This window comes from Nipponia nippon, unplaced genomic scaffold (assembly GCF_047370975.1).
Source record: "Nipponia nippon isolate SJK-2023a ecotype South Korea unplaced genomic scaffold, ASM4737097v1 scaffold_11, whole genome shotgun sequence".
NCBI classification, from domain to species: domain Eukaryota; kingdom Metazoa; phylum Chordata; class Aves; order Pelecaniformes; family Threskiornithidae; genus Nipponia; species Nipponia nippon.
Window position 1 is genome coordinate 27,776,328 of NW_028262302.1, and position 14,339 is coordinate 27,790,666.

A 14,339-nucleotide genomic window follows, 5' to 3' on the forward strand; every position below is an offset into this window, starting at 1 on the left:
ACTAGCAGCTGCTCCAAGCCTGCCATGAGATGTCGGGTTGCTCTTCTGGGACAGTGCTTGCTGTTGGCCCCAGCTGTGTCCCCATTTGTTGATTGGGGAGCAAAAAACCCCTCAGATTGGGCGTCACCACCTTCTTACGGGTCCTTGGTGCCAGAGAACTCGACGGCAAATACATCGGGGCAGGGAAGGTGGGAAGCAGCGGCCGCTTTGGAGCAGCTGTTGCATGCATCAAGGCTCCTCTTGGGCGCTGCTTAAGCCGTTCTGGGTGCCTCATCACACTTCACAGAGGAAAGACCTGGTTCCTGGCCAAATCTTCAAATTACCTGAACAAATCTATCCTAACAGCAGATGTGATGCAGGTGGGCCAAGAGACCTCGGAGCTGAAGTCCTTGTGCTTCGTCGTGGTTGGGTCACCCTGCCACGGCTGAAGGCGTGCAGCTCCTTCGGGGCAGGGAGGCTGGCTGAAAGATGCTGCCTCCCTGCTGTCCTCCCAGGGAAGTCCCTTCAGAGCCCTTTCACGCTTAATGTTTGCTCTTCTGTATCGCCGGGCGGTCCCAAGGGGCCGGCGGTGTCTGTGCTGGAGCCATGACTGCACCCACAGAGGAGCCTGACCCTCTGCGAGCTGCCGACCTCTGGCAGGAGCCCTCATCAGCCTGCGTCGGCCCAGGCTTTTCTGCAGCCTGGGTGAGAAAAGGAGAGGAAAAAGATGAGGTTAAATACCTACATGAAAATTAGCAATCGCTTCTTTAATCTCTTACCTGCTTCTCTGTGTTGAAGCACAAGATAAATCAGGCCAGGGTGGGGAAAAAGCAACCAGAGAAGTTTTGGGGCTGCAGGCAGGGATGGGGAATCTGCTGGCAGAGCGTGGCTTTGCAGGGAGATGCTGTGGCAGTCAGAAATGGAGGAGTAATGAATGAGAGCCCCCTCCAGCCCTTTCTGTTGGTTTTTGTTTGGTTTTTTTTTTCCCAAGTGGTCTGTCCTGTTTGGAAATAACCCTCCCGGGAAGCCCCAGGAGCATTGTCAAGAATTGTCTTTGTCGTGAAGCTGAGTTCCTTCTGTGTTTCCCACGGTTGTATATTAAGGCTGGCGATGGTGGTGGGAAACGGCCTGTTTGTCACAACAGGCGCTTCTGCAAGAAGTTTTCTATTCCCTGCCTCTTTATTTTCCCTGCCTCTTTTTTTTTCTTTCTTTTTAGGTGTGGGATGGGGAAGGAGCCTCCCTGGTTTTGTGATCATGGGAAAATCTGTTTTCATTGGGGTGAAAAAATACTCAGCTTGAAAGTGTTTACAGCTCAAAAAACCCAGAAGGGAGTGATAAGAACCAAATCTGTAAAAGCACCAAAAGCTGTTATTAAGATGACACCCCCCGTCCCTGACCTGCCACGTCTCGCAAGATCCCACCTGCTTTATCACGTCCTCCGTTCCTTTCCCGATATCCCCATGTGGTCCGTGCTGCTTCTCAGGGCTGTTTTTTTCTCAAGAGTCCCCCGTATAAGCAGCTTCTTTGTGTTTTTTCTATGACTGTCGTTTACTTTTGGGTGTCTTCCATAGAATCACAGAATCGTTTAGGTTGGAAAAGACCCTTAAGATCATTAAGTCCAGCCGTTACCCCAGCACTGCCAAGCCCACCACTAAACCATGGCCCTCAGCACCACATCTCCCCGGCTTTTAAATACCCCCAGGGACGGGGACTCAGCCCCTGCCCTGGGCAGCCTGTGCTGGGGCCTGACAGCCCTTTGGGTGAAGAAGTTTTTCCTAATATCCACCCTAAACCTGCCCTGACCCTCATTTCCCACACACGTGCTGCGGAGTGATGGGTCAGCGAGTCCCCGGGCCATGCCCATCACGTCCTTGGCACAGGCTCTTGGCTCCTCTCCCCTTGCCTTCCACCTCCGGGTGCAGGTTTGTACTTCGGTTCAGGCAACTTTTCACAGCTGGGAGCCCCGGGAGGTGACGAGTGCTGCTTATCTCGGTGTGAAGGGGTGGCCCTGGTTCCCTTGTGCTGTGGATTCCCTACGGAGGCCTGGCTAGGGGGTGGCTTGCTCTGCCAGCATGTCCCAGCTGTCCCTGATGTGGGAGCTTGCGGGAGATGGGGATGCCTCTCCTGGAAACCCTGGGCAGATATCTTCTGCCCAGCTCATGCCATCTTTGTGCTCCCAAGGCTGTGGTCGATTTTTGCTCTCTGCTAAAAAGCACAAGCCCCAAAACTCCTTCCTCAACGCGCCTTCTTGCATACGAGATCCTGCTGCTGGTCATCAGGATCGGTCAGGTCAGTGGTGAACAACGAACCCTGCTGCCCAAAGACGTGAGAGCTGCCAACCCAACCCAACCTGTCCCCAGGGGAGCTGATGGAAACATGGCCAGCCTTGTGCTTAGGGCTTTGAGGGGGAGGTAGGAGGAACCTGGGCAGTACCCAGCTGGGAAGCCCCCGCGAGACGGCCAGCCTGCGGCTGGGAGCGGTCAGCAGCGGGGAGCTGCTGCTGGGGTAGGACTGGTGTGTCCATCGGTGCGGTGTGGGCTCCTGAGCGGGTGGCTGCACTCGGCGGCGAGCATCAGAAGAGCTCTGCCTTTCCTTGGGCGTTTTACCCAGGAGATCCCCAAATCGGCTCTTTCTAGCCAAAAAAATCTGCCTTCCGAGTGACCGAGTGGCTGCAGTCAAGGGCTCTGATCATCCCGGAGGCTTCATGCAGCCATCGCAACCTTCCAGCAACTCGGAGTTGCTTAATGAGCTCAAATTGCTCGTAACCCGGCCTCTGGTTTCTGCCCCTCGTGCGAGGTGTCGGCGTTGGGAAGGAGCCCCCGCTCAGCCGTGCCCTTTGAGCTTTAGCTGAGCCCTTCTGCCCAACTCCTGGAAATAACCTTTACGAAAAGCTTTGCCTTCCACTCGTATTTAAAGTTGCAGTCATGATTTAGTGGTTGAGAGGATATAAAACATTAAAGCGCTTTTTAATAAGTCTTGGGCGGCCTGTTAACGGGGACAGCAAATAAATTGCAGTATTCAGAGAAATTTTGCTAAAATACCCAAAGAAGGAGGGTATTGAATCACGAGGAATCGATTTATTTTTTTAACAACTTTGTATTGTGTTTTTGGTATTGCGGCTTTGCAGGGGTGGTTTTGGCGGAGCGGACCGACCACGTTACCTCTCTGTTTGCTCTGCTGCCCCGTACCGGGATTGCAACAGTAAAGCAAAGATTAAAAATCCACGGTAAGAGTGGCTAACTGAGCTACGCAGGCCTGGAAACTATTTTAAAAGTGCAAAGGCAAACCACGGTGGTGCTTCTTTTGCCTGGGGTGTACGAATGCCACCAAGGGAGCAATTCCTGGGTGGGTGCCCACCACCCAACCTTCACGTCCGACCTGGGGAACCCTTTCCCGGGTGCTACGGGAGGGCGTTCGTGCCTCGGCGCCGTCCTGCCCCGGCCGTGAGTGCCCGTGCACCCTCTCAGCATCCCGCTGTTCCCCCGGAGAAGCCATACCTCTCCATACAGCTGGCAGGTCTCCGGCTCCCTCCTCCTGCAACGCCCGCGGCAGCCGGGCCCCGACCTGCCGGAGAGCTGCGGGAGCGGTGGAGGAGGAGGAGACTTCCATGGCTCCAGCTCATCGATGCTTAGGAAAAAGGCAAAATCTCTGTAGAAATAATGTTCTCAGCATCCAGCATTAGTGACATTACAAGCAGATTAGCCACTGAATGACTGGCGGGGGGGGGGTATCTTTGTGGTAAAACACATGGTAAATTTGTTTTTACCTATTATTTTTACCTACTGCAGGGAGGAAGGGATTGTCCTTCACGTGTGTTTTCTGCACTAGCCAGAAATATTGCAAGTCGTGTGGCTCGTAGATACGTTAATTATTGGAAAACAAAAACTTTGCCTTAAACAATTGCCCCTTTGGCGTCACCTTCATAACGTACCTGCAGGATACATTTAGGATCTCTGCTTTTAAAGTTGTGTAGGGTGACAGCCCTTAGCACTGTGTAAATGCTTCCTATGGGGACCTGAATCCGTGGAGCCCCAAGGGTGCCAGCCCAGGGCCATGGGCAGGGTGCACCTCAGGTCTTCTCCAGTCTCTTCTCCATTGCTCATCACCTGGGGAGGGAAACTGGGAGGGAAATGGGTGTCATCACCAGGAGCCAGCGCAGCTGGAGGAGAGAAAGAGACGGGAAGGCTTTTGTAGGGAAGCAGCAGCCGAAGGGATAGGTGGCAGGGGGTTTGCAAAGGTCCTGGCTCCGGCTGGGTGATGCTCAAGATCAGCGATGGGGAGAAAGGGCCCAGCTGGGTCCCAGCCTCCGCAGCCGCCTGCCCAGGCCTGGGGACGCACAGTCTGTGGCTCCCTCTGCTGAGCCCGGCCCCGAGCTCTGCTCGCCGCAGGAGAGGAGCAAGAGCTTTCATGGGGCCTGGAAACGCTTTTCAGGGAGGCCTGGGGGTCACCCCGATGCCAGGGTGGGGGCACGGGGGTGGGAGAGGGGCACCCAGCCCCTCTGCTGCATCCCGCCGCCGGGCGATGCTGCCCTGGGGAGCCAACGCCAGCCTGCGCCGCCTCTTCACAGGGATGGAGATGGAGCTGGTTTGTCAAAAAGCAGGGGCTAACCTCCCAGGATGATTTTTTTTTTTTTTTAAAGTATTATTATTTAAAATTGTCCAAAAATCTATTTTCTGTAGAAAAGTGGGAATTCTGGCTGAGTTGGCCAATTTCTTCTCTGAGCAAGCTCGGTCAGCGGGGACATTTTCTTATAGAAAAGAGGGAAAACCACACTGCTTTGATCTTCCAGGCACCTGCAGGCTGTAAGCACCTCTCCGCTGCCGCCGGCTCTGCCTGCGCTGGGCTTTGGGCTCCTTCCCCAGCAGGGGCGAAGCTGTGGCCCATCCGTCGCCGACTGCTCCCTTCCTTGGTGCCATCGGCTCCACCGCAGCCAGCACAGCTCCAGGACCCTCTCCTCCAAATTGCACAGGGACGGGTGCTGTTGCTAGGCCAATTTAAGCATCCATCACCAGCCACCTTGGGAGATGCAGAGAGGCAGCCTCGTCTTCATAAGGCTGAAATCTCTGCTCGTGTGGATATATAGAGATATATAGATATAGGGTATCCAGTCTGATCCCGTGCCAGGATCCGTGACCTGCAGGGTGGACGCCAGGACCACCCAGCCCCGCTGCTTCCACCGCCGTGCGCGAGCGATGCCGCGCCCCCACAGTGCCCATGCCAGGCGTATGTTGCTGAGCTATTTGCGGATCCCAATTAAAAATAGCTCCGCGGAGCGCTCAGCGGCGCTGCCGAGCCCCGCGTGAATTCACTCTCTCAAAGTGCTGTCGAGCATCTGCCTCTGCCGCGGCCAAAGAGGGTCAGGCCGCTTCCAGGAGCAACCGTCCCCTCGCAGCCTCGGGTTCGGAGGCACCAGCTTTAGGACTATTTTCCTCCCTGGGCGGGGGGAGCTGCGTGGCATCGCTGGGGATGACAGAGGCCACGCTGAGCCAAACAGTCACGCTGCTGGCGACGAGCCCTGTGCTGCTGGTGTGGGCTGCCAGCCCAGGGCTGCGAGGCGGCAATTCGGTATATTCTGGGAGCGGGTCCCTGGCTGGCAGGGAGCCCACCGTTATCATCCAGCCTCTCCCGCGCAGCCTCAGCCAACAGGCTTGGGGAATTAATTATTCCTTGAACTCGAAGAGCACTTGTGGTAAAGCCCTCTCCATCTTGATTAAAAACTTCCCTGTAATGGGAAATCCCTGCCTACAGCCGCTGATAAATTGTTCCCCTGGCTGTTCCCCTGGCTATTCCCCTCGCTGTTAAATATGAGGCATTTGTACCCGCACCGGGAGCCTGGGGCTGGGGCCGAAGGGACAGGAGCATCCCCTGGGAGGGTGCGCCTGGGTGGCTGTGCTGGCCCCCAGGGCTGGGGCTCCTTCTCCGTCGCCCTTCGGGGTAGGTGTAAGAAAGACCCTGTTAACGAGAGAACCTGGGGTTATCCCGTGCCTGCTGGGGATGCTGTGGAAGCCAAGACAGCCCAGCAGCTGCTAAAACAGTGGCCACCGGCTCCTGTCTTTGCCCCCAAGGAGCTGGGCTGGCAGTGGGCTGCAGCCTCCGCAGGGCAGGAGACCGGGAGCCCGACTGCCCCAGGCTGGATGGGGCGCGAGCCTGGTGTAATCCAGGAGCACAGGCTGGTAAAGGCATTAGTCGCCGGTACTGAGTCACCCAGTAGCTCCTGGCAACACGGAAATGTATTTTTTTTCTCTTGCTTTTCCTTTTTTAAGCCTCTTTCCAGTTTGCCCGTCGGTGGGACTTGCAGACTCTCCCTAACCGCGCGGCTGCTGCGGACTTTCCTTGGAGCCTTTTCAGCCCCTCCAGCTCCAATTTTCCATCCCAGGGCTTTTTGCTTTTTCCTTTCCCTTTTCCTTCTCTCTCAGTGCAACAAACCCGTGCTTTGAGGCCCAGGCGGCAGGCACACGTACGTGGAAAAGCAAACTGTTTATGGAAGGAAACGGCGTTTCGCCGGGCTTTGGGGACTGCTTTTCTTAGCCGCGTTGGGAGGGCTGATGCACGGTGGGTGCAGGGAGCCGTTGCCCGTGGGCTGCGGATGCGGGTGCTCTCCTGGGCAGGGTAATTTGGGTGGGACCGAAGGCCCCGATGAATCTTTCCCTCCTGGGGTGGCCCAGCCTGTGGTGCTCAGAAGCATCTTTAAATAAAAGGGGCTTGAGGCCACGCTTTTGGGGTGCTTGGCCTCACCACCATTTGGGGAGCTTGCTAGGAGCCTCTTCCAAGGAGAAGCAGTGGATGAGGCTTTCAAACAACCTGAAGAAGCTCCATGTTTGCAGGTTCTGCTCATCGTGGGGGACATTAGCCTCCACAATGCTTGCAGGAGGGACACCACAGCAGGGCCCAGGCCACCCTGGAGGTCTCCCGTGATGTTGTCCTGACACAGGCAAGCGAGGGGAGACGCTCCGCTCCACCTCATGCTTGCAACCCAGTAAGGACTGGTGGGGGACGTGAAGGTTGGGAGCAGTGTTGGGTGCCCAAGGAGCTCCTGACACAACTCAGACATTAAAAGGAGGCATACAGGAGGGGCAGGGGCCCCGGAGAAGCATAGGGACACTGTGTGGGCATCCAGGGACGGGGCTTGGGAAGGTAATCCTCACCTGGAGTTGGATCTGGTGAGAGATGTGGACATGCACAAGTCCATGGGGCCTGATGGGATGCACTCACGGGTGCTGTGGGAGCCACAGCAAGGCCACTGTTAGTGATCTTGGAAAGGGCATGGTGATGAGGGAAGTTTCTGAGGGCTGGAAGAGAGCAAAAGTCACTCCTTCCCTCAAGAAGGAGGCTCCCGGGAGCTGCAGGCCAGTCAGCTTCACCCTCACTCCTGCGAAGGTGGTGGAACAACTTAGCCTGGACACCACTTCCAGACTCCTGAAGGACAAAAAGGTGATGGGGAGCAGTCAGCGTGGCTTCCCAAAGGGAACGTGCACCCATCCAGCCTTCTGCGGTGCGGTGACTGGCCCAGCGGATGCGGGCAGAGCAGTGGGTGATTTATCGTGCCTTCAGCGAGGCTTTTGGCACTGTCTCCCACAACACCTTCACGGACAAGCTGACGACATACAGGCTGGGTAAGTTGACATTAACGTAGGCTGAAAACCGGCTGACCAGCTGGGCTCAGAGGGCTGGGTTCACTGGCACAAAGTCCACCTGGAGACTGGTCGCTAGTGGTGTGCCCCAGGGGTCAATAACGGGGCCAACTACTCTTCAACCTCGTCATTAATGACCTGGACACCGGGACGCCGTCAGGACGTCTGCAGCTCACACAAAGCCGGGAGGAGCGGCGGATGGACCCGAGGGTCGTGCTGCCATTCAGAGGGACCTGGACAGGCTGGAGAAATGGGCTGAGAGGAACCTCATGAGTTCAGCAAGGGCCCAAGTCCTGCTGCTGGGCAGGGCTAGCCCCACGCACCAGTGCACACTGGGGGCTGACTGGGTGGAAAGCAGCTTTGCAGAGAAGCACCTGAGAGTCCTGGTTGGACACCCAAGCTGCCCACGAGCCAGCAAGCCACCCTCACAGCAAAGCTGGCCACCAGCATCCTGGGCTGCATTAAGACCATCTCCAGCAGGTCGAGAGGGTGATCCTGCCCCTCTGCTCAGCACTGGTGAGACACAGCTGGTGTGCTGGGCCAGTGCTGGGCTCCCCAGGACAGGAGGGACAGGGACATACAAGTGCAGCAAACGGCCAAGCTGATGATTTAGAGCTTGGACTGGTTGAGAAGAGCCTGCAGGAGCTGGGCTTGGTCAGCTGGGAGAAGCGGAGGCTCAGGGTGACCTTACTGATGCATCCAATGGTGAGGGGGATAAAAATGAGCTACAAGAGGCAATGGCAGCAAGCTGAAACACAGGAAATTCCATTTAGATGTCAGAAAAAGCCTTTTTTTAACCGTAAGCATGGTCTAACCCTGCACCAGGCTGCCCGGAGAGGTTGTGCAGCCCACCCCACCCCGAGCACCCTGCTCTTGCTGCCCCTGTGCCAAGCCAGGGGTGGGACGGGGCGATCCGAGGGGTCCCTGCCCCCCTCGGCGACGCGGTGACGCTGCAAACAGCACCAGCTCCTGCAGAGCCCAAAGCGGAGAAAACACAGAAAAAATCCTGGGCCAGAAGTGATGGTCCTGCCCTCGGCAGCTCCTGCGGCCGAGCGGCGAGCGGCAAGCGGCAGTGCCAGCTCAGAGCATCCTTCCCTGCCCGCTCTGGCCCAAAGCGGGTCTAAAATTTGCAGGTTTTTAGCCTCGAATCAGCCCAAAAAAGCCCCCAAAACCCGACCCAGACGTCTCCAGGCACACGCTGAGGCTCTCGGCCAAGCCGGCTCCTCCGTGCGCCTCCGCAGCCTCAGCGGCAGCCTCCCAGCTGCTCCGGCCCCAATTCCTGCCGATTTCAAAAGAAAATCCCGTGTCTAAACAGCTCCCGGGACGTGGGCGTCCCAAAGGGACAGAGAAGCGGCCGCGGGGGGGGAAAACCAGGGATTTGTAAGTCCTGCCACGGGCTTTATACAAAGATACTAACCTCCCCTGCAGACCTGCGCAGCTCCTCCTCCCCTCTCACCCCCCAGGGCCGGCCACTTATTTGACTATATATTTTTTTTAAAAGTACGAGGCCATCTGCCAAAAAGAGCGTAAATAAGGAGGCGCCACACCCCGGTGTTACAAAACCTTGTATTAATCATCTCCCTTCACTTTCAATATAACGTTGATATGAAATATAGCCATGATTCCTAGTTACATGGGAGGAAATGAGTAATAAATACATTGGAGCAAGTCGAAATCACGAGGGTGTTTCACTGGGAACAACATTTGAAAACTGTACACTTGCAAAGACCGGCATCTCCAAACATTAGTATTTCTTTATATCGGGAAGCTTTTACATGTAACAAACATGCTATTTCCATATATGACAGAAAAAAAAAAAAGAAGAATTTAAAAAATATGCATTGCTCGGCAACATTAACTAGGCAAAAATAGTTCTTTGTGCACTAACTTTGTACAGAAAAACCAGGACTAAAGGCATGCATGTACAATAAAAGGCTGCCCGGGAACGGCATGCAACAGAAGAGAGTTCAAAGCTTTTTAAAGTAAGCTTACAATATGCATAAATACATAAGGGTTATATATATTAATAAGGGAGGAAGTATTCTGTTTAACATTATTAACATTCCTGTTTTTTTTTTTTTTCTTCCTATTCCTCCCAGAGGAATACACATTCACCTTTAAGTAAAGATAAAGGAATACAAAAAATAAAACTCACTTTGCAAACTCTGATGACTTGTATAAAATCAACTTTAGTGTTATCGTCGCTGTGTGCAAATTATAGACGTCTGCAGGACCCACTTTCCATCAGGCACATTCAGAAAGCCAAACCTGGGGCACGGCCGCGCCCCGACATGGAGAAAGGTGACAACAGAAAGAGTTTCCCTAAGTGCTGACCAAACTCGAGCTTCGCTCCGCGCCGCTCGCGGGCGTAAATCACAGTTTTGGATTTTCCTGCTGGATGCTGGCCGGGCTTGAACCCACCCCCCCAAGATTTTTTTTTTAAAGAGCTGAGCAAGCAAAGGCAAAGCCCAGCTCAAGTCCAGTCGAGCTCAGGGCTTGTCCCTGGGGAGGGGGAGGACACCTCGAAAGAAAAGGGATTAGTTTTCTTTTTTCTTTTTTTCCCTGGGTGTCGCAGCCGTGGGGAGCATCCGCCGGACCCAAGGACACTTGGGCGCTGAGCTGGCCGGCCTCCCCCGCGGCAGCCGGGGACGGCTCAGGGGAACAGCACCAGTAAAAGGTCCCCGGCGGGTGCTGGGGGGCCAGGGGCTGCCTCTGGGGGAGCAGGGGGGAGATGCCCACCCGAGGGCCCCCGCGGCGGCGACATCGCCCTCGCCACGGCATCATCGCCCTCGCCACGATGCGCGCGTGGTACAAAACAGTTGCACGGGGGGGTGAACGGGTGAATACAAAAAAGAAAGGCACTGCCGCTTTATTACTAAAGATTTGACTTCACAGCCTCACTCATGCAACTGTGGTTTGGTTTTTTTTTTTTTCTCTTTTTTCTTTTTATAAATAATTTTTATTTTCTTCTAGGATTCGAGCTTTTTTTTTTTTTTTTTTTTTCCCCCCTTTTTAAACTTCTTTCCCTGGAGCTCTGCTGCCTGCACGCAGTGCGGGCACCCAGAGCCGGGCAGGACTTCCCGAACGCAACTGAAGCCACTTTTTTTTGTTTTTTTTTACTTAAAAAAAAACAAACAAGAAACAGCAAACACAACTAAGTTGTTATTAACCTATACACTGTCAATGGAAAATAAGCTTTTTTTTTTTTTTTTTTTAACAAAAGGAAAAAACAATTGAATCATTTGGTGGTTGTTAATAACAGACATTATCATGGTTACCAGCCATAGCAAGTTAATAGGTAATATATCCAAAATAATATCTCTTAACAATCAGATAACCTCTGTTTCTATAGTCAGCGAAGGAATAAATAGAATTTCAGCTCCGTAAATACATGTGAGCCTTCCCTGGGGAAGGCTCCCGCTACGGCGGTTGTGTTGGCACCTCAGTTTCGTACAACCTGGGGGTGCTTGGAGGGGACCCCAGGCCCCGGCTGGCGCCTGCGGCTCAGCCCCCCCGACCCCCGCTTCGCCTCCACCTCCTCACGCCCCTTCCCAACCTCCCTCGCTTTCGGGTTTTCCCTTCTCCGCTCCCTCCCCAACATCTCCCCCCATCTCATGCCTGCCGGGCAACAGGACACCAAGGAACAGCAAACATAAAACATTGCTTTTGGCACTTGGTTGGTTTTTTTTTTTTAGAAAATGACTTAAAAATGCTGCATGGCAAGTGGATTCACACATCTCCCATCCCCGCCGGCACAGCCAAAGCTCCGTTTCTCCCTCAGCCCCCAGCCCTGCTCCAGCCGGTCCCGGCACACGCTGCTGCCCGTGGGTGCTCCCGGCCGAGCCCATTTTGGGAATATTGCTGCAACCCCCGTGGCTGCTGCTCCCACCGTCACCTCCCCTCATTAATTAATTTTACATTTATTATTATTCCATCAGAGGACTCGGAGCAGCATCAGGACCGGTGGGAGCGAAGCCGGCGCTACGCCGAGCATCACCACAGGCACCGATGGCTTTTCGGGCCCCAATCTTGCTTTAAGCACAGGCTTGAGCAGAGCTGTGATGGGTTTATCTATTTCATGCCCTCGGACCAAATTTAGCTCCCTGTTATAAGAAGCAACACAGCGGCGGATGAGGGCACAGCCGAGCCCTGCCATCCACGTCTTCTCCCCGGAACATGTTTAATGCCAAGAAAATGGGGCCGTGGAGCTGCATTTTGGGGCCCTTTGGGGCTTGAGTTTTTTTATTAGGCTAAATAAAACCGCACGCTTGCTCCCAAGCCTCCTTCATCCCTCATCGGCCACCCCGGGGCTGGAAAAGCCCCTCATCGCTGGATTTTGGCAGGCTGGGGGCAGATGTGTAAAGCCAGGTTGCAGCACCTTCCCGGTACCCACGCAGGCAAGGCAAGAGACAAGGAAACTCACCCAGCGTCCCCCCCCTTCGCCGACATCCCCCAGGACCCTGCGCCGGGCGAGATGCCCCAGCCCCGCGTCCCCGCACCCCGACCCACGCCGGGGCGCAGGGATGGGGGGAGCTGACCCCGCACCCAGCGGGCGCCCACCGCCCCTCTGCCTCCACCGCCCTGTGCACAACGCTGCCTTGAAACTGCGGATGCTCTTGGCTAAACCGAAAGGAAATTTTGGGGTTATTTTTAAAAAATTTTTTAAAATCTGGGCTTGCCGGGGCCAGTCCATGCCTGAATGCAGCGAAACTCAAGAGACAGGACCACTGGCCCCAAAGCCCCCGGCGGGAAAGGCAAATCCTCCCCAAAGGGTTTTTGGTCATACACACCCGCGTGATATTCCACATGCATTCGTATCCTTGTCCAGAAACAGGGTTTGCCCATGGTGCTCCGGTGAACCCTCCGTTGTCAGCACTCTCCTGCCGCCTCCCCCCCCCACCCTCCCCATGCTTCTTCATCGTCGTCGTCGATTTTTTTGCCATTTTTTTTCCCCCCTAGCATGGATGTAATAAATGACAACACAAATTCCAAGTCTAATGATATGTTCACAAGGACAATCTACACATTCACAAAATTAAAACAGGAGAGAGAGAAAGAGAGAGGAGAGGAGAGAGAGGAGAAAGGATGCAAGCTATCGCTGAGGCTTCCCTGCAAGCCCCGACCTCGCCGCTGGACCCGCAGCAGTTGTTCTCCCGGCCAGCGTCCCCGTCGCGACGCCTTCTAGATCGTGGAGGTTCGGTCGACACCATCTGCAAGCGGGAAGGGAGAGTTAGGAGCAGCCCCGGCGAGCGGCCGCTCACGTTGCACCGGTACCCCCGCCCCGAGCCGGGGGAGGGATGGACCCCCAGAGCACCCCAACCCGCAGCCCCTGCGGCGAGCTGGTACCAAGGGGCCACCCCTCCATCTCCCCAAGGGGGTGCGGAAGGGTTTTGGGGTGTCAGAGCTCTGCTGGTGCCTGCGTGCTGCCGTCTGTCCCCACCCCCTGGCAGCCCCCCCCCGCAAGTCACTGTCCCAACACTGGGTCCAGGCCTTCTGCCACATCCCCTCGGCAGCTTTCCCAGGAGCAGAGGGGGTTTCTGGGCAGCCCAAGGTGAGTGCGAGTCTGGGACCCCCCTACAGCGGGACAAGTTCATGCCCCAGTGCCCAGGAGTGGGGGAACAGGGATGGAGCCGGTCCCAGGGGACTGCCTTGCCCCCCAGCTAACCCAGCCCTGCAATGCCCGCACCACAGAGCATGCAAAATTTTCCTCTGTCTGAGAACCATGGCAGGAAAAAACTCCCCAGGGGCTGTTTCTGTCCCCCCAGAGCCCCCGTCCCCAGCATCCCATGACAGCAGGGACGCGTCTAGCCACAGCCCCGAGCCCAGGAGCGAGGGGTCCATGACCCATCCCAAAGCCGCACAAACGACCCTGCTGCCAGCAGCTCCCTCTCCCCCACCCCCCGGGTGCCAGCAGCTCTCATGGGGCCAGAAATCAACACCCAACAGCGCTTCCAACCCTCCCGCGGCCCCAGTGGCCCCTGTCCCCCATCCCAAACCCCCATCCCCGGGATGGAGAGTGGCAGCGGGGGCAGCCCCCAAACAGAGCACTCCCTGTTACACTACCCAGGGCATCACGGCCACCTCCCTCCTTAAGACTAAAAACAAACAGGTTTGTTACGCCTTTTTTTTTTTTTTTTCTCCCCCGAAGGTTTATTTTTTTTAAGAGCTATTTATAGCACGACCGCTTTCCAGAGGCTCGGGGTATGCGACCTGGAAAAAATAACTCGGAGGAACAGTACCCTGCAGAGGAACAAGACAGCTAAGCCTCGCCTGGGCACACGCCGGAGAAACGCTTCGGGTGACAGAAGTGTCCTTGTTTTGCCGGCTGAGGATGCTGCCGTGGCGCTGCCAGGGCCCTGCTGCCTCTTACAGTCCGTGCTCTCACGTCCCTCTCCCCGGGACAGGCTGTCACATCGCCGCAGGGAGCCGTGCCGGTGGTGGGAACCCGGCAGCACTCATCCTCCCCAAGGGCTCCCGTCCTCAGCCATTCGACGCCGTCCGGGGATTGCCGGGGCCGAGACCCGAGCTGGTTATTTGGGAGGGTCTGGGCAATGCAGGCGGCCACACTCGTCCCATTGCCGGGGAGTCATTGTTCGTGCTTGGGGGGCCGGTGCATTGGCGAGGGGCACGGGGCGCTTCTGGTGCCGGTGCTTTTTGCTGTGCTGGCCTCTCCATCATGCTGCTGCGGCCTTTTCCACCTTCCCTGCTCATTTTTCCGCCTGGTCCTCC

At 55.8% G+C, this 14,339-nt stretch overlaps 1 protein-coding gene across 2 annotated transcripts in view; it reads right to left on the reverse strand.

Annotated features, from left to right (window-relative positions):
- Positions 1 to 9,162: 9,162 nt before the first annotated feature.
- SAMD4A (sterile alpha motif domain containing 4A) overlaps positions 9,163 to 14,339 on the reverse strand; it is a 109,057-nt gene continuing 103,880 nt past the window's right edge. For both annotated transcript variants that reach the window (XM_009472693.2, XM_087746843.1), the window contains one exon: positions 9,163 to 12,820. In XM_009472693.2, coding sequence (XP_009470968.1) covers positions 12,792 to 12,820 — 29 coding nt within the window. In that variant the 3' untranslated portion in view covers positions 9,163 to 12,791. The remainder of the gene's footprint in view (positions 12,821 to 14,339) is intronic.